Consider the following 19955-nt stretch of genomic DNA (forward strand, 5'->3'; position numbering starts at 1 on the left):
GAAGGGATTATCTGTGATATGCCACTAGGATTCAGAGCAGGCTTTGAGACAGAGTGACTATCTACATATCTACTTGCTTGCATGTAAATATGTGACCATCAGAGTGGCACCATTCATTTAGCTTTCATGGATCTGTTCTCCACTTGCGACATGGAGGACAGATCCAAACTGTTGGAGTGGACAGAGATTAGATGGCACTGTTGTTTACAGTCTGCATTATGTTAGCAGCAAGAATTAGCCAAAATGTGAAATGTCCCACTTAATTTACAGTGGAGAAAGGAGAAAAGCAAGAGAGAATTTTTGCACCCTTCCTTTACACTCCTTATATCAATTAACTGGAGGCTGAATTAAGTAGATGTTGCTTCTGCTACTTTAAGCCAATGGTGCAGTTCTCATTTCCAAAATTTTGACTGGCATTCAGTGTCTAGTCACTAAAAACATTATATATGTGGAATCACAATATCTTAAAAACAAAGCTGTGTAAATCGAAGGAGATGTCAATGGACTGCCCAGCTTGCAAAACAAAGCCATGATGGGTCAATAAGTAGCACCTGGAAAGTGTCAATCATTTTATCTATCTAGAGGTGACATTAGATCTCTAAACTCAACTGGGTACAGTTAATGGAATATCTAATGCAGAGGTGAATGGAAAATTCTCTACTTTTGCCAGAAACACTGGGAATCAACACATTACATCCATGTTTAAGATAGTGTTCATCACTCTCACCTACGCCATTTGTAGCCTTGGAGCCCCATCGTCCTTGATGAAACTTTGTACCTACTAGGTTTTCTATCAGAATACGGTGCCCCTCTGTCCTCACCTTCACTTTTGTCCTGAGGAAGACCCCGTCAGTAAGGACCAAAACCAACCTACATGGTTTAAGGGGTCAAAACGTCGACACATCATTGATGCCAGTACCATCAATAGTGCACTGTGTTCCTCTATTGTACATGGCTTTGTAAATGAATGTAAACTATCTGCTAAGAATTTTATTATGATTATGTGGCATTGAGTAACATGTGCTGGAGCAGAGTTTTCATTTAGAAAATTCAGGGGCTTTTGAAGCTCTAGTATGTCTATGCGTTTTATTAATTATTAATAAATAACAAATTAATTATCTGTCTTGTGCAAGTGTGTTTTTATTAATCAATCCGTTTGTCTTAACATAAGAGAAAGTTACACGAGGGTTAGCATGCGTGTGCTGTTTCTGTTTTCTAAAAAATAACGTGCAAGTTTTCATGTTTAAACGTTGCTGTGTGCTGTTTATTTTGAGCACAAAACGCTGTCTGAATTAATGCTTTTTTATGTCGCAAAAGCTAGATAAATGCATACACATAAGGGTATTAGTGGGGTTAACACTGTTTAATCATTATGCTGTAGTAACGTTTATTTTGTCTCTTTAATTAAAGATGGTCTATTGTGGCCTATGGAGGCTGTATTAAGATGGCTGAATTTTGAAGCCTGGCCTCGAGTGAATATGTGAAAGACGTGACGAGGGAGACCCCTGCTGGAAATGGTCTTGAAGTTGACTGACCATGGTCCTTCTATAAAACTTTCCATGAGGACAGCAGCAGTTTTTGGGAGTTCTCCAAGAGAAGTGAAAGTGTCCTTGGCAATCTCGAAAGACAAAGGAGCCTTAGAGGAAAACTCTGAACTGTGGCTCGATGGCCGAGGAGAAGCCGGATTAAATGTGATACATGTTTTATTTTCTTGGTTCCTGTTCCGTAGTCTTCGCTATGTGTATTTTTCCTGAGCGGAGGTTCACAAATGTTGCAATGTTGCATCCTTTCCTTCTCGCTCTGCTCAGTGATTCAGTGTATTTTGCAAACTTGATGAGTGTTTCCATTGTAATTTTTACTATAAAAATTGTTAGCCTAGGGAGGGCTTTGCCACTTGCCATTTTACCATTGCTGCGGGAGATTGCGTTGCTGAGGATCGTGCTGAGGACTTTGTCTTGAAAGACTTTACCGAGAGACTTGTCCTGACCCGTTCTGACACTTAGTTAGAATAGGTAACTATGAGAAATGATTTATTCTGATTGATTTTACTTTGACTAATTTTAGATAAAGCAATATAATTTTAAACATGGTGTTGAATTTTCTTTCTTGTCAATTATTGGGTTTATATTTTTGATCATTATTGTATATGTTGTGTAGATTATGTTATTGATTAGGACAGTCACTAAACCAGATCTGATCGACCTGATATTGATGCAGGGTGTTTAGGTGTTTTCTTTCCACAGGTTTATTGCTGGTAGAGTATTTGAGCGTATGTTAGTGAAATGGGCCCTAGCGTATGATGAATGTATGTGCGTGTAACTGTGTGATTACTCTATCCGTGGTAGTGGGCATATTTTAGATACCCTGATCTCTATCAATTTCCTGGTAGCAGAGGATGGTTTTAGATGGTTGTCTTGATCTGATAAGATTGCTTGTACATTGGCTTATTGATTATTGATTTTATTTTGTCGATATTGGTATATGTACTAATATTATATGTTGAAGTCGTCATGTTGAGTTATATGTAGTGCTTCTGGAACTTGGAAGCTGTTGTAGCAGTTCCGTAGTAGAGCAGAGGGAAGTATATGCTGCTCTCGGGAAAAACGGGATTGTAAGGAATAACGTGTGACAATTGAAGTTGCGCGTTCACATTGTCTGGGTTCGGAATCAGTGACATCGTCGTATGTTACTATTAGATATTTCTGGTATGTAAGGAGTATGTATCGTAGTGAAGGTTATCTTTGAAACTCTGGTTTTAAGTCCCAGGGATCCGTAAGGATTTCCGCTAAAGCTTATCGCGGGAGGAGTAATAGGTATTCTCTGAGCTTGTTTGAGGAACTGGGCGAAGTTGCTTAGTTAATGTATGTTATAATTCTGTAGTGGGACAGATTGTGCGCTGCTTCCCGAGAACAGGATTCTGTGTGCATGTACTATATTTCCTTTGTATGAATGTGCGTGAAAGTTTGTACATTTTGTTGATTGTAAGACTCTTTGGATAAGTCCTAGAGGAAACAGTTAATGAATGTATGTTAGTAGGGCAGAGTAGAAGAAGTGCTACTGTGTCAATGAAAGGTTTCTTATGAAAGTAGACTCTCTTTTACTATTCTGTGGTTAGCGAAGCAGACAATGGAGATGTTTTTATGTTGTAACTAATAGATTTTGTAGAAATTTTGACACGAAGTCTACTGAGAGATTTTGTAAAGGAGGGGTAGACGAGAGACAGAAGACAGAGACAAACTGCAGCGACTGTTGACGTCAGAAAGTCCGCGCTCTGATTGGATAGTGGATCAGAATAGGGTTCGCGCTAGGATTGGTGCGTTAGTGTGAGTCGCGCAGGGATTGGAAGAGCTGTTTAGTGACGTAGACGCTCCAGGATTGGTGCGTTAGTGTGAGTCGCGCTGCTATTGGTTGAAAAGCTCGTATTGTATATTTATAATACGGAGAGAGTAGAAAGTTTTAGTAAGCGCTAAAATGTATTATCAAGAGGAGAAAAAGAAAAAAACATTCTTTGGGAAAGTTAAAAAATGGTTTACCAAGGATAAAGAGGTTAAAACGAGAGAGGGTGAGTTGCTACCTCCAGCGAAAACACCTGCATCCTTCATGGTTGCGAAATATGGATTACATACCTGTATATGGTTGCAGAATTGGGTTAGGTATACTAAAGAAGATGGTGTTCTAGCATTTCCAGAACATGGTTCATTTAATTTGGCCGTGTTGAGAAATTTACGGGAAAAGATGGTACGTCTGGACCCGAAGCCGAGACCTACGCAGTTCGAGGCTTTAGTGGAATGGGAAGAGGAAGTTCATGAGCGAGAAAAGCAAAGGTCTGGAGGGTATTACAGGAACATGTTTGGGAGGAGACATGATCGTGAAACACATCATGATCGGATGAAAAGATGGCGAGATGTTAATATGTCAGAGGGATTATATCCTATGAGAACAATTGAAGAGGGAGCAGTTGGAGTTAATGAATATGATGATGAGGTCTTAAATGACATGATTTACAAGAGACCACCTCCATATAGACCAGAACCAGATGAGAGTACACCAATTGTTTCTCCGATAAGAGATACAGTCTGTATTATTGAGAAAGAAAAAGTGACACCTGAATCAAGAAGTAATAGTTCTTTCAGGGAGAGAGAGAATCGAAGTAGTGAGGAAAATGCCAGAAAGTTAGCAAAAACGACAACAGAACTGACTGAGAAAATTAGGGAGTTAACGAAGAATCTGGAAGCTGTTACGGTGCCTGTAACAATAGGTCCAGTTATGCCTGTGTTTGACAAACAGAGAGCAGGTGAGAATGGACTGGTGATTCCATATGTTGGGAATAATTTGACAAATTCAGTTGGTCCTTCAGGAGATTCAGATAAAAGAGCAGAAAGAAGTGACCTGAGACAAACAAGACATGACACATGTAGTGAACTATTGGATACTAGTGAACCTGGTTGTTCAGGGATGCCAATTTTAGAACCGCAAAAGAGAGTGGTTCCAGTGAGGAAAACTGCTGAAATAACAGTTGATGATTTGAATGATTGGATGAAGGTTCTTCAGAAAAAGGATAAGGATTCACAAGTTATTGATGTGGCTAGATTACGTATAGAATTAGAAGAGCTTGTGACAGGAACAGTTCCAATAGAAATACTGAAGAGTCATCATGATGGTGAGCTGTTGTTTATGTGCAAAAGTGTTACCTGGAGAGCAAGGAATACACATGATAGGCTAAGAGCAATAGCAAATGAACAAGGAGTTGACATTGATAAAGTGAAAGCTTTACAGAGAACTTACAGGATGGATTTTACAGAGAAGGACATTGAAAATGTGAATGCTTCTGGTAGAACAGGACAGATTAAAGAAATGGTGGCATTATTGCGAAGATGGGGTGATGTAGAAAAGTGGAAAGATAGGTGGTATAAGAAAAAAGAGGAATCTGTAGATAGAACAACTTATTCGGCATTTCCAGTAAGAGAAAAAGAGATACCAGTGGATAATTATCCTATGAGAGAAATACCTGGAGGAGGATATGTACATGTTCCATGGACTAGACAGGATATTTTATCATTTACGAATGATTTCCCTCGATTGAGAGAAAAGCCCGTCGAGTGGTATAGGCAGGTAGATAGGTTTGTGAAATTGTCAAAAGTGCTGTGGGTTGACCTGAATAGTCTGTTTGATATAATTGTTCCAGCAGACTTGTGGACTGAGTGTAAAATAGTTGTGAGTTGGCCTACTGAGGAATATCCAAGAGATCCAAGAACAGGGGCACCAGATCCAGAAGTAATGAGGAAGTATGATCAGGTGATGGTATACCTGAAGAGTAAAGTTCCTCCAAAAGAGACAGACTGGGTTAAGATAGATCGAACACAACAGGAAGCAAAAGAATCAGTTCATGCTTTTTACGAGAGGCTGATACTGGCTTTTAAACAATTCAGTGGAGATGAACACCTGGGTGACAAAGATTTGAGTCACTTTGTATACAGATTTGTATATGGTCTAAGACCTGAAATTGGTGAGAGAATTCGTGAACACACAGTGGATTGGGAGAGTAAAAAAGTAGATGAGATTCTGAGACATGCAAAATACTTCAGTGATGAAATTGAAGCAAAACAAAGAAAGCTGAAAGAGAAAGCAATGTGGGCACAAGTGAAAGTTGCAGAAAGACAGGAAGCACAGTTAGTGGAACAGGCGAATAATCCAGGGAATAATGCAGGAAATAGACCCAGATATGCAGGAAAAGGGAAAGGAAGTCTTGAGGAAGCAAAGAAAAAGTTCCCTTGTCACAACTGTGGCCAGCTGGGACATTGGAGATCTGAATGTCCTAATCCACCATTAGTGAGTAATGAGAGTAAACCTTTAAATCAACAGGTGCAGAACCAGAACGAAGGGAATAATCAACAGCAACAACAGAAAGTTGTGAGACAGCAGAGTCAAGAGCCAAAACCGCCCTTGCCGCAGAATAGAGGGGTACAAAAGTATAATCAGGATTCAGGATTCTACAATGATGAGCAGGCAAACAAACCAAAACGTTCTAACAAAGTACAGCAGTACTTGTTAAAGAGTGAAGGGAGTGAGTCTGAGGGTGATTATTGACGGTGCCGAAGAGAGGAGGAAGAGTGCATACTTGGTGCAACTCTAGAAATAGACCAGGCAGGACCATTTGTGGATGGGAAAATAAATGAAGAGAGTGTTACTTTTTTGGTAGACACAGGTGCGACAAGATCAACTGTCAGGTCAACAGATGTTAGAAATCTTCCTCTCTCGGATGAAGCAATCCAAGTAGTTGGTGTAGCCAATACACAAATCAGAACACGTCTTACTGAACCAGTAAGAGTACAGATAGGGAAATTTTCAGACATGCACAGATTTATTGTCTGTGACACGAGTCCAGTGAACCTGTTAGGTAGGGACTTATTGTGTAAGATGAATTGCACAATTTTTTGTACACCAGATGGAATAGCTTTTGAGACACCAGATGATGATGTTTTCTACCGAATGACTCTAGAAAATAGAGAAAGTGAGTTAATTGGTGCATTTGCTGTGTTTAATCCGGAGGATTTGCCTCAAGAGCTGAGAGACACAGTGAAAAGAGCAGTTTGGGATTTTACAGGAGAGGATGTGGGATTGATGAATAATGTAGATCCAGTGAAAATTGCAGTGAAAGAGGGAATTACATATCCTAACATTCCTCAGTACAAAATGACACCAGAAATAATTGAAGGGATAACTCCTATAATTGAGAAAATGATTCAGCAGGGAGTTCTGAGAGAACTACTGAGTAGTCCGTGTAATTCACCGATAATGGGACTGAAAAAGCCTAATGGCAAATTTAGGATCGTACAGGATCTGAGAAAAGTTAATCAAATTGTGGTGGCATGTTGTCCTATTGTGCCAAATCCATCAGTGATTCTGTATCAAATTCCACATGATGCTGAGTGGTATACAGTGATTGATTTGTGTCATGCGTTCTTTTCAATTCCATTGCATCATGACAGCCAGCCGATTTTTGCATTTAGGTTTGGCCAGCGTATCTTAGCATGGTGTCGAATCCCACAGGGGTATGCGGAGAGTCCTTCGATATTCAATCAGTTATTGAAGAAATCGTTGGAGAGTTTGATTATGCCTGAAAACTCAGTGTTAGTGCAGTACATTGATGACCTATTGGTGGCATCAAAGACACGTGAAGCTTGTGAAGTGGATACCATAGCTTTACTGAATCATCTGGCAGATGGAGGGTTAAAGGTATCTCCAGCCAAATTGCAATTTTGCAAGAAAGAGGTTCATTATCGTGGACACAATATTGAAAAAGGTCTGAGAAAAGTGACTACTGACGGATCAGAATAATCAGAGAAATGAAAGCTCCAAAAACCCAGAGAGAAGTGAGAATGTTCCTGGGTATGGTGGGTTATTGTCGTCAGTGGATAATTAATGTTTCCCTGATAGCTAAGCCACTGATTAAATTGACAAAAAGTGAAATGACAGATCCATTAGATCTGGATGCAGAACAATTGGCAGCATTTGAAGAGCTCAAAAGTAAAATGTGTGAAGCTCCAGCTTTGGGTATGCCTGACTATGAAAAAGAATTCGAGCTGTACTGCAGTGAGAGAAATGGATGTGCACTTTCAGTGTTAATCAGAAACATGGACAATTGAGAAGGCCTATTGCGTACTTCTCATCAACACTTGACCCTGTAGCTGTGGGTTTACCAGGTTTTCTGAAATCTGTGGCTGCAACATGCAGGAGCCTGGAACAGAGTGAGGGAATCATAATGGGATATCCTGTAAGGGTATTCGTACCTCACAATGTGGCAATTCTTTTGACAAGAAGCAGAACTCAGTACATGTCACATAGTCGGTTGACTAAGTATGAAAAAGTGATACTGGGTGCATCAAATGTGACTCTTGAGAGATGTGTGAATGTGAATCCAGCGACACTCTTGCCAGACATTGAAAATGTGGGTATAAAGATGGAAGATGATCATGATTGTTTGGATGTGCTTGAGTACTGTACGAAACCGAGACCAGACATAAGGGATATTCCCTTACCTGAGAATGACCATGTGTTGTTTGTGGATGGATCATGCTTGAGGAATGATGATGGTGTGCTATGTGCAGCATATGCGGTGTGCAAAGTTTCAGAGGTCATGGAAGCATCACCATTGAAAGGAGTGAAATCTGCGCAAGTTGCTGAATTAATAGCATTGACAAAAGCTTGTGAGATTGGGAAAGATTTGAGGACGACTGTGTTGACTGATAGTCAGTATGGATTTGGAGTGGTGCATGATTTTGGCCAACTTTGGCTACAAAGAGGTTTCTTGACATTGAGTGGAACTCCAATAAAGAATGCTGAAATGATTGGAAAATTGCTTGAGGCGATACAGCTGCCTAAGGAGTTAGCAGTTGTAAAATGTGCTGCCCATGGTCAGGGGGAGGATTTTATAACGATTGGAAATAGGTACGCCAATGATGTTGCGCAGTACTGTGCCAAGACAAATCAGTCCATTAACAGGGAAAGAGAAAGGGAAATGTCTTTTCTTTCTGTGATGTTTACTAATGTCCTAGAGACCTGGGATGAAGTGAAACAGTTACAAGATGAGGCAGGAGATGAAGAGAAACAAGATTGGATTAAGGCAGGATGTGCTCCAAGAGAAACAGACCATGTTTGGGTCTACAGAGATGGCAGACCAGTGATGCCTAACTCCATCTTGTCGTCAATGGCAAGGATGTATCATGGCCAGGGACATTTGGGGAGAGACGCGATGGTGAGGTCGTTTAAGCAGACCTGGTACAATGCAAAGTTCAGGACAATTGCAGAGAGCATCTGTCAGAGGTGTTTAGTTTGTCAGCAATTTAACACTGGGAAAAAGACAGTGGTGAGTCTGGGAACAATAGGCAGAGAAGGAGGTCCTTTTACAAGAATGCAGATGGATTTCATTGAGATGCCCCAAGTGAACAGACTGAGGTATGTTCTAGTGGTAGTCTGTTTGTTTTCAAGGTGGGTGGAAGCTTACCCGACTAGAAGAAATGATGGATTGACAGTGGCAAAGTTACTGTTGAGAGAGTTGATTCCTAGGTACGGGTTTCCAGTTACAGTTGAGTCTGATAGAGGTAGACATTTTCAAAATGAGCTCATGGGTTTGATTTGTGAAGCATTGAAAATACAGCAGAAGCTACATTGTGCATACCGACCAGAGGCTTCTGGTGTGGTTGAGCAGATTAATGGCACAATCAAGAATAGGATTGGAAAGATGTGCTTAGCCACTGGCATGAAATGGCCAGATGTTTTGCCTCTAGTTCTGATGACAATGAGATCTACTCCAGATAGAACTACTGGTTTGAGTCCGCACGAGATAATCATGGGACGTGCTATGCGCCATGCATTCGTGCCTGTTAATAAGTTGGTGACAATAACTGATGACATGATTTTGGATTACTGTAAAGGCCTGGCTGACGCAGTTCATTCTGTGTTTCACCAGGTTGGAGAAGAAGCTACCACACTTGAGAAGAAGCAAGCCCATGATCTGAGTCCAGGAGACTGGGTGAGGATTAAGGTACACAGAAGAAGAAATTGCTTGATTCCAAGGTGGGGAAGGCCGAGACAAGTTATTCTGACTACGACGACTGCAGTAAAGTGTGCTGGAGTAAAGCACTGGGTACATGCAAGTCATACTCTGAGAGTTCCAAACCCAAAAGAAGGGACTGGTAAAGAGTATTTTGAAGAGTCAGATTCCAGTGATGATGAGGATACTGAGGATACGGAATCAGTGAGAAAAGAAGCAGAGAGAGCTTCAAGAGAATCACTGCGAGTATCAGAGAGAAGATCAGATTCTGTAAGAGAGCCTGAAGTTTCAAACAGCAGTGAAGGAAAAAGGAAAGAAAAAAGAAATCACACAGAGACTACTCCTGAATCAGAAGAGGAGGAGATTGAAGAACCACTTGAGATTATACTTGAAGAAGTAGGGTCAGAAGAAGATAGAGAGGGACAGATTGCGGAAGACCCCCGAGGAGGTGTAGGGAACATTCATGAGGAGCTAGGTGAAGGGACAAGTAGACAGCAAGAAGATTGCGTGTCGGAGACCCGAGGAGGGACAGGAGTAGGGAAGTCTCAAACAGTGGTGAAAAAATCTGTGGAGAAGAAGAAAGCTGCTGGAAAACGGAAACAAGAGGCACTTGAAACAGATGATGAAGATGAACAAACAGAGGGTCGAGTTCTGAGAAAGAGAACTTGGATTGGAGAAAAGAGTAATAAAGAAACAAAGCCGAAAAAGGTGTTAAGAGGAGATCGTTGGCCTAACAACAGAGTTAAGAGGCTGAGATACAGAGTAATAAGAGCAAATTCATCGAAAGCTGAACAAGTGAATGAAGTTTCGAGTCAAAGTTCAAAAGCTGAAGGAGAAGAATCAAAGGAGTCAAATGAACCAGTGGAAATAAAAAGAGTAAGAAGACCCAACCAAAAGTACAGATCACCGGAATGGTCTTATGTGGCACTGTCTGAAGGAGGAAAAGAAGAAACAGTGACTCGAGATAATCCGGAAGTGGTCTTGAGAGAAGTGGTTGAGGAAGATACTGGTGAAATTCTAAAAGTACTCTTGACTGACATTGGAGAAGAGTCGAGTACTGAGGATCTTGATGTTGGAGATCTGATACAATTTGATGTTGAAGAAATTGAAGTGAAGAATGACAAGTATCCAAACTGAGTGAAAGGAGGATTCACTTGGATCGAGTGAACGAAGAGATCATTTGGATAAACTGAAAGCTGAAGAATTGCTGAAGAATTGAAGAAGTTCAAACAATAGTGGAGTAGTAGAGGCTAAACTAAAATGGCTAACATAGAAGATAATAGAAATAGATGTGCCTTCTTTAAGAGATGGTGTAGAATGTGCTGCTGTTGTACTGGATTATTAATGCTTCTATGGGGTGTTTTAATTTTATTAGTTACTTTTAGAGTAGAGTTTGGAATGAATATAGAAAATGTGACAAATGTAGAGAAGAATTCACAAAAAGTAGTTCCAATTAGAAGTAGTAGTTACATACACAAAGATAGGTCAATTAATAATTTTTCTAGTAATGTTTTTTCTAAACTGTTATATGAATATGTGAAGACAATGGAAGTAAGGGATTGCTACGTTTGTATGCAATTACCTGCATCCGTCTCAGAGGGTGTTACTTATCACCATTTACCAGCTACATATGGTATTTCCTGTAGTATTTTAAGTAGTGTTTTTTATTTGTTAGGGAAAATAGATTATAAGATGTCTAACAGAGATAGTATTTTTGGGCACTTGCCAATGAACAAAGAGCTGAATCCAGCTAAAGAAGCTAACACTTTTGGTGAGATTTTTATTGAAGAAAAAGGATTAACATTAGATTACATTTTTAAGAATAATTTAACTTGCAGTTTGAAAGAAGAGGAGAGAGCCTGGATATGGTAGAAGAAAGGAGAGTGAACATGCATGAGAAAGAGGGAAAATATGAAGTGAGTGAGACAATTTGGGACATTGAGATGGGAAAAGAGTTGAAGAATGGGGCTAGTCCAACTTTAGCTCTAGATGCGCCGCAGAAGGGTAAACTTTGTATTACCAGAAGGAAATCCCAATATGATACATATTTTGTGGGAACTAGTGAGTGCCATGATACATACTTCATTGCGACAGGTTGGGGTTTCAGAGGTGGAGAAGATACGATTTTTCCAGGAGTGTACTATGTTTGTGGGAACAAGGCTTATTACAAGTTGCCGGACCATTGGTATGGCACGTGTTATGTGGGCCTGGTTTTCCCTAAGATTTTTCATACAGATAAAATAAGAGATGTAGAAGATATTAACTTATTAACACGTTTTAAGAGAGAAACTTGGTCTGAATTTGGGTGATATTTTTGGGGTTTTGATTCCAGCAGTGGGAATTTCTTTAAATGCTTATGGAATTCGGAAACTGTCCACAGTGGTTGATCGCTTATCGACAAATACCGCAGGAGGGTTTCTTTTGGTGAATACGGAATTAAGTGCCGTACGTGCCATGTCTATGCAAAATCGACTTGCCCTTGATATTCTATTGGCCAAGTAGGGTGGAGTTTGTGTAATATTGAAAGTTCAACATTGTTGCACTTACATTCCTGACGAAAGTAAAGACCTAAAGGTCTATATCAAAAATATTACTGATTTGCATGAAGAATTAGTACCACTTGAAGCTGGGAGTTTGTGGACTAAAATAGCTAATAAAATGATAGCTGTTAAGGATTTTATTGCAAAAATAGGTAGTACAATTATAGGTAGAATATTGTTTCCCTTGTCTTGTATAATTGTGGCTTTATTAATAATAAGATTGGTGTGTGTGTGTTGTAAAAACAGGGGAGGGAAAAAGAAATTGAATAAGGAAAAGAAAAATAAGAAGTTGAAAAGAGAACCTCAAGAAATTGAACTAGAAGAATTGAGGGAGAGTGTTTACTTAGAGACAAAGAGAGATGATGAAAGAGTGACTGGTGTTTAATGTTGTGTAAGGGGAAAAGACATTTCTGATTTCTCCTAAAATGGGACTAAATTTTCACAAATTTTTTTTTTTAGGTTTATTTGGTGATAAAATCACCAAAGGGGGGATTGTTGGAGCAGAGTTTTCATTTAGAAAATTCAGGGGCTTTTGAAGCTCTAGTATGTCTATGCGTTTTATTAATTATTAATAAATAACAAATTAATTATTTGTCTTGTGCAAGTGTGTTTTTATTAATCAATCCGTTTGTCTTAACATAAGAGAAAGTTACACGAGGGTTAGCATGCGTGTGCTGTTTCTGTTTTCTAAAAAATAACGTGCAAGTTTTCATGTTTAAACGTTGCTGTGTGCTGTTTATTTTGAGCACAAAACGCTGTCTGAATTAATGCTTTTTTATGTCGCAAAAGCTAGATAAATGCATACACATAAGGGTATTAGTGGGGTTAACACTGTTTAATCATTATGCTGTAGTAACGTTTATTTTGTCTCTTTAATTAAAGATGGTCTATTGTGGCCTATGGAGGCTGTATTAAGATGGCTGAATTTTGAAGCCTGGCCTCGAGTGAATATGTGAAAGACGTGACGAGGGAGACCCCTGCTGGAAATGGTCTTGAAGTTGACTGACCATGGTCCTTCTATAAAACTTTCCATGAGGACAGCAGCAGTTTTTGGGAGTTCTCCAAGAGAAGTGAAAGTGTCCTTGGCAATCTCGAAAGACAAAGGAGCCTTAGAGGAAAACTCTGAACTGTGGCTCGATGGCCGAGGAGAAGCCGGATTAAATGTGATACATGTTTTATTTTCTTGGTTCCTGTTCCGTAGTCTTCGCTATGTGTATTTTTCCTGAGCGGAGGTTCACAAATGTTGCAATGTTGCATCCTTTCCTTCTCGCTCTGCTCAGTGATTCAGTGTATTTTGCAAACTTGATGAGTGTTTCCATTGTAATTTTTACTATAAAAATTGTTAGCCTAGGGAGGGCTTTGCCACTTGCCATTTTACCTTTGCTGCGGGAGATTGCGTTGCTGAGGATCGTGCTGAGGACTTTGTCTTGAAAGACTTTACCGAGAGACTTGTCCTGACCCGTTCTGACACTTAGTTAGAATAGGTAACTATGAGAAATGATTTATTCTGATTGATTTTACTTTGACTAATTTTAGATAAAGCAATATAATTTTAAACATGGTGTTGAATTTTCTTTCTTGTCAATTATTGGGTTTATATTTTTGATCATTATTGTATATGTTGTGTAGATTATGTTATTGATTAGGACAGTCACTAAACCAGATCTGATCGACCTGATATTGATGCAGGGTGTTTAGGTGTTTTCTTTCCACAGGTTTATTGCTGGTAGAGTATTTGAGCGTATGTTAGTGAAATGGGCCCTAGCGTATGATGAATGTATGTGCGTGTAACTGTGTGATTACTCTATCCGTGGTAGTGGGCATATTTTAGATACCCTGATCTCTATCACATGCCTAACAATTTGATTGTGATGCTTCTGAGTATTATATGTCACTCGCCTCACTACCTCACTCAAGTCACCCTCCTCCCCTCCCCTCACCCAGTTGGGCACTCCAACCATCTTTTATTCTAACATTGTTTATAAATTGTTTCCTTAAACCAATATCTATCAGATGCTTTGTGTGATTAAACAACACTTTAGCACTAATTAATTTCTCTTTGTTATTGTTTTTTTTATACTGTTTTTGAATCTACATTTGAATATAACTGTACTGGGACCACTACCTTCTATACTGCGTTACACCCAGGTCCCAGTGATTTTGGGTATACCCTTCTTTATAACAATGTGCTCTTTATGCAAGGTATTTTGGACATTGTGTATTTTCTGCCACAGGAATTGCTTTTTATTACCTGATGTTCTAAATAAACTTTATTTTGAAAAGATATTGATCGTAACTCTTAATTTTGGGTATGTATTTAAGGAATTAGCAAAGCAGTGCAAAGAACCAGTGCTTTGAACGTGGATGAAGCAGGGCTTTGAGGATGGATGAATTTTGCACAACCATGAAAAGTTCCAGTGGACTATTCACTCTCTTTTATTCTTTTGAAAAATATAGTTATTTTTGCTTTTACCATTGCTTGATAGCATTCTGTGCATGCTTTCTTGATCAAAAGAAGCGAGTCTTTTGTAGTCTCTATGCGCTCAGTTGTTTCAGGTTGCAACAACTAGTTTTGAGAGGTTTCAATAGGCTGTCAGTAAACCAGGAGTTGGAGCAAGATGTGTTTTTGCTTTTTTCCCCATAGCTTGATTTATGGTCTCTGTAAGGGCAGAGAAGATGTAGTCTGGAAAAATGTGGGGCATAATGACTTTTAGCATGGTCTTGAAGGCACTGGACAGGAGATTTGTGTTGGTTCTGAAAAAAGTGGAGGGGAGATAGTTTTGCTAGTATAAAGTATACAGGGCATAATTAAGGGAATGATGGAGTGGTCTGGCCTTTGAATAAGTTGGAGAGTGATGGGTGTTATTTGCAGACCGAACTGAAATGCACGGTCTATGTGGAAGTCTTAGTTGTGCAAGATTAGCTGTAGAGTATTTTCAAAGGTAAGCTCACATATTTATCTATGAATGCTTCTGATCTGAAGAGTGTATTGTGCTTCTTAAAGCAAAATGTTGAAGTCCTCTGCAATTAGGATGTGGGTCGAGGTAACGTCTGTAATTATGGATTATGGTGGAAGCATGGTCCATGTAATGGTTGACAAGAAAGAGTGAGTTGCAACATGTAATGGTTGTGGTTGTAGGACAGTGGGACCTTGACCCTCACAGTCTCGAAGTTTTTGCTTTATGTCAGAGTATGGTGGGTCTTGGGTATTTTGCCGTTTATCATCGCTACACATCCCAGGACGCCAGAGAGCCTGTTGGTTTCTGCAATGGATTAAATCAGGAGCCACAAGTGTAGAGATACTAGGTACTTGCTGGCTCTCACTGTGATCTGCAGAATCTCACCAATCTGATCTGTTATTTAATAAATCATGAAGGAGGAACCGTATACCTTGAGAGTGTCTTGTCTAATCACTTTACCAATGTAGATACACAAACACCGAGGCGCACGGAAAAAAAAAGTCCCTAAACTGTGTAGGTTTATGACCATAAAGTAATCAGAGGCAGTCCATTTCAAATTTTTCTTTCTTTTATTTTCTGATCCCTCTCTCAGTACGGTGAAACAAGCTGGAAGCCGACACGTGTTTTGTCCTATGGACTTTTTCAAGGCAGCGAGCGGAAAATGAAAAGCGAGCCGGGAAAATCAGTAGTAGGAAGTCCTAGAAAGTACTGAACTACATACGTAATCGCTGACAGAAAATATCATCATATTTTTTCCTGTGACTTTTATATATTCCTTAAGCTCCTTAAACCTTCTCAAGTTCATGGCATGGCAAGAATGTAGAAAACATTTAAAAGGCAAGCCGACAACGATGGTCGACCCAAAACAGTTACAGTGGGGCGCAACCAGTAGGTGGCCTTGATTAGCCTGTACTTTATTTGCTGGATATTTCGACCTTTCAAAGCACAGAAAACAACAGCTGTTATTATTACACAGTTCAGGGGTGCAATGTACAAGTGTAATGCCAGAATATCCGTTTGGCATCAAGTAAAACAAGTGTTTGCTGATGGTACTTGTGAATACATGATCATAAAATATTTCTGTTCCCTTTTCAGAGACTTGATCTTTCTTCCTTCATCTCTTTTATCTTTAAAACTACACTTGGCACCCAAGGGTGCGCTGTGGCTTAACGGCTACGGAGGACGACTTTGAAGCAGCTGGACCATGTACGAGTCTGGTGGAAGGCTCAAACATCCTGTGATTGTGGGCAAATCATTTAATCTGCCTGTGTCTAAAAATGTATGCGTCAGTCTGTAATGCAACTGGTGCTCATGTAAAGCGCTCCGATACCTTGGGGTCGAGTTTGCGCTACATAAACCTGCACACACAAAAATTGGATGCAACAGGCAAAACCCCAAAGACTAAATGTAATTTGGAACACACGGACGAGTGTTGATGCCTACCACATGCATCCACCAGCATAACTTAAGCCCTGTGACCCATCCATCCATCCTTAACTGCCTCTTATTCTTTCACCTCCCCCCACTCACGTCTACCCAATTATCCGTCCAGCTACATATTGTGCTTGAAGAACCACTCCCGTGCTACACACAGAGGGCCTAAAAAACGGACTACACTGAAGCTATAAGTCTGCACACTGATAACACATGCTGCACAAAGGAAACACGATTACACAGAAATCCAAATATTACACACATACTAAACCCGAAAAACCTCATAAGTAGACAGCCTAAACTTTATTTACACGGAGCCCTGAATGTTTCACAAAGAAGCCCCAAATACCGTAGACATAAAAACCCCTGGTATTTAAAGAGACCTTAATATTCCCCATACAGAGTACACTTAACACACTAACCCCAAAGGTCCCACGCAGGCTTCAAAATACTGTGAATATGTGACCCTAGAAAATACACAAAGAAACCCAATATTCTGCAAACGGAAACATAAGTTGATGCACACACAAGTGCACAGCATGTAAGCAATCAGAACTGTAAATACATGTGTGCAAATGTCAAAGCATGCTGCAAACAGGAGCAGCTGTTTGTGGAACATTTCTCCCAATTGCTAATAGTGGGTGTTTTCCGTAGTCCCGCAAAGTTGAAGGCCAGACATTTGGAAAAGATTAACTGATCACCTTTCGCTTTAACTTTCAGTGTATTCGGGTGCCAAACGGCTACGGTGGGGGGTGGGGAGAAACGTATACAGCCTGCATAATTAAGAGTTAGAATATCAAAAGGATACTAATGTTTACAGATTGCATTTTCTTGCCGCATGCGTTTGCAAACCCCGATTAATAATGGATCCACTGGTGCGGCATAACTTCACTTTGCCTGCAGATAGGTAACGTTAAAATTAAGCGGGTGGTATTACTAAATAATTGGATTGTGGGCAAAAATAAAGCCACAACGGTAAACATTTAATGTATCTAGCATGAACAGTACACACTTTATTACTGATTGTTTACCGACTAAATAGCGTTATTATCCTTAAAAACAGCGATCGTGCATTTTTCTTTTCTACTTCCGGGTCACGGGAAACAGAGAAACACAAGTGATTCTAATCTGTATTTCTAGCCGTCGTCGCCACTTCCGGAAACACAGACCGGAAAACGCGCGTGGCAGTAAAGCTGGGGCTCGGGGCACCTTCACGTTCCCGCCTTTGAATGTGTCTGCCGCTCAGCCCGGGAGTCCTCAATTCTGAGGACAATCCGCCTTCGCTTCCCACCACTCACCGCACTATTCAAAACAGTTGCCCTCTCCTCTGCCATTGTGTGCAGGAGCCTTTGACTGCATCGCCATTCCAAACAGGTCTCCCAGCATCTACGGCAGAACCAGACACAAGCAGACAGTGCACCGAAACAGCAACATGGCGCAGCACGGAGAGCGGCAGAAGTGTGGAAATAAAGGACAGACTAAAAGGACAGGCTCAAATGGGCGCGAAATATAGGCAACCACGTGTTTTTTACGGCAGTCTTCTAGTATAGTCGCAATGTTAAAAAGATTAATAATACCAAGAGGTTCAAAGTGGCACAGGATCATACATGCCATGGACCCGATTAAGGAGGCAGGCTCACGATTTTTGAAGCAACAAATGGGTTTATTTCAGCAGTCTCCTGCTTGAAATTTCCTCTGGCTGAATATATATCAATGAGGAAAATACATTCCCCCTTTTTATTCTCAAGCTCTCACACGTTCCTGTTGTAAAATGTTGGTATATTTGAAGGGACATTTAGTAATCAGTCTGGTTGCTGCTTTGCCTTCTATGCTGCCTCACCTCATCATATAATACATAAGCATCTACTACTGGCTTCAGCGCCAAACATGAGATCTGAAAGTGTTTGGTTTTATGTTTTGCATATAAAATACTGGTATTTGAATGCACATGAAATACAATCTTTTTGGTTCCCCCTCTGCCCTCCTCACCATATTTTGGCAAATATTTCTACAGATTTTAGGTTTACTCTGCTACAGATTTGGACTGCCTCCTCTATTATACATTTATTTATATATATATATATATATATATATATATATATATATATATATATATATATATATATATATATATACATATATATATATCAGGCTCACTGGGGATGTCCAACAGGCAAGCCGCACTCGGACACAGGACAGCCTTCCCCAAATCAGCTTTATTGACGGTACAAACAGCCACTCTTTCCAGAAAGCATCAGACCGCTGCCCTGACGCGTTTCGAGTTCTCCTCTTTTTCAAAGGGTGGGGCAGTCCGAAAGTGCATGTGTAGGCGTCACCTTCCTTATATGCGAGATCGTACGCCATGGATTGGACTTCTTTGAATGAGGTAAGTACGTTGCTTTCTGGGAGGTGAAGTCCTTAATTTTTCCATCAATTGGATGCACTTTCATTAAATGCAGATTCAAGGCTCTCAATGAGCCCCGGGAAGTGTGGCTGCTCTTATCCTCGTCATGTGCCTCACTTTCAGAGCCCTGTGTATCACGAGCTCCGTGACCTCCATGATTCGAAGTGGTGCAGGCTTAGCGGCAGGACGGCCGCTTGTTATATCAGGCTCACTGGGGATGTCCAACAGGCAAGCCGCACTCGGACACAGGACAGCCTTCCCCAAATCAGCTTTATTGACGGTACAAACAGCCACTCTTTCCAGAAAGCATCAGACCGCTGCCCTGACGCGTTTCGAGTTCTCCTCTTTTTCAAAGGGTGGGGCAGTCCGAAAGTGCATGTGTGGGCGTCACCTTCCTTATATGCGAGATCGTACGCCATGGATTGGACTTCTCTGAATGAGGTAAGTACGTTGCTTTCTGGGAGGTGAAGTCCTTAATTTTTCCATCAATTGGATGCACTTTCATTAAATGCAGATTCAAGGCTCTCAATGAGCCCCGGGAAGTGTGGCTGCTCTTATCCTCGTCATGTGCCTCACTTTCAGAGCCCTGTGTATCACGAGCTCCGTGACCTCCATGATTCGAAGTGGTGCAGGCTTAGCGGCAGGAGGGCCGCTTGTTATATCAGGCTCACTGGGGATGTCCAACAGGCAAGCCGCACTCGGACACAGGACAGCCTTCCCCAAATCAGCTTTATTGACGGTACAAACAGCCACTCTTTCCAGAAAGCATCAGACCGCTGCCCTGACGCGTTTCGAGTTCTCCTCTTTTTCAAAGGGTGGGGCAGTCCGAAAGTGCATGTGTGGGCGTCACCTTCCTTACATATATATATATATATATATCACTTAAAAAACCATAGGTTTCACACAAGTTATAGTTAGCTGTACATTTCACTCGTAAAAAACCAATGAAATTCCACGTTATAGTTAGATCAGGTAACTATAACTTGCGCCCCCGCAATGCACTGCTGATGACGTCACATATTACATCACTTATGACATGGTCAGTGACATCAGTCATGACATCA

The 19955-nt window shown here is 40.6% G+C and overlaps 1 protein-coding gene across 1 annotated transcript in view; it reads right to left on the minus strand.

Moving 5' to 3' along the window:
- The window catches only part of CTC1 (CST telomere replication complex component 1), a 191922-nt gene extending 173980 nt beyond the window's left edge, over positions 1-17942 (minus strand). Inside the window, exon 1 of the mRNA XM_085636896.1 lies at positions 17786-17942. Coding sequence (XP_085493022.1) covers positions 17786-17821 — 36 coding nt within the window. The 5' untranslated portion in view covers positions 17822-17942. The remainder of the gene's footprint in view (positions 1-17785) is intronic.
- Between the last annotated feature and the right edge of the window lie 2013 nt (positions 17943-19955).

The sequence above is a fragment of the Triturus cristatus genome, chromosome 12 (genome assembly GCF_964204655.1).
Source record: "Triturus cristatus chromosome 12, aTriCri1.1, whole genome shotgun sequence".
Lineage (NCBI taxonomy): Eukaryota > Metazoa > Chordata > Amphibia > Caudata > Salamandridae > Triturus > Triturus cristatus.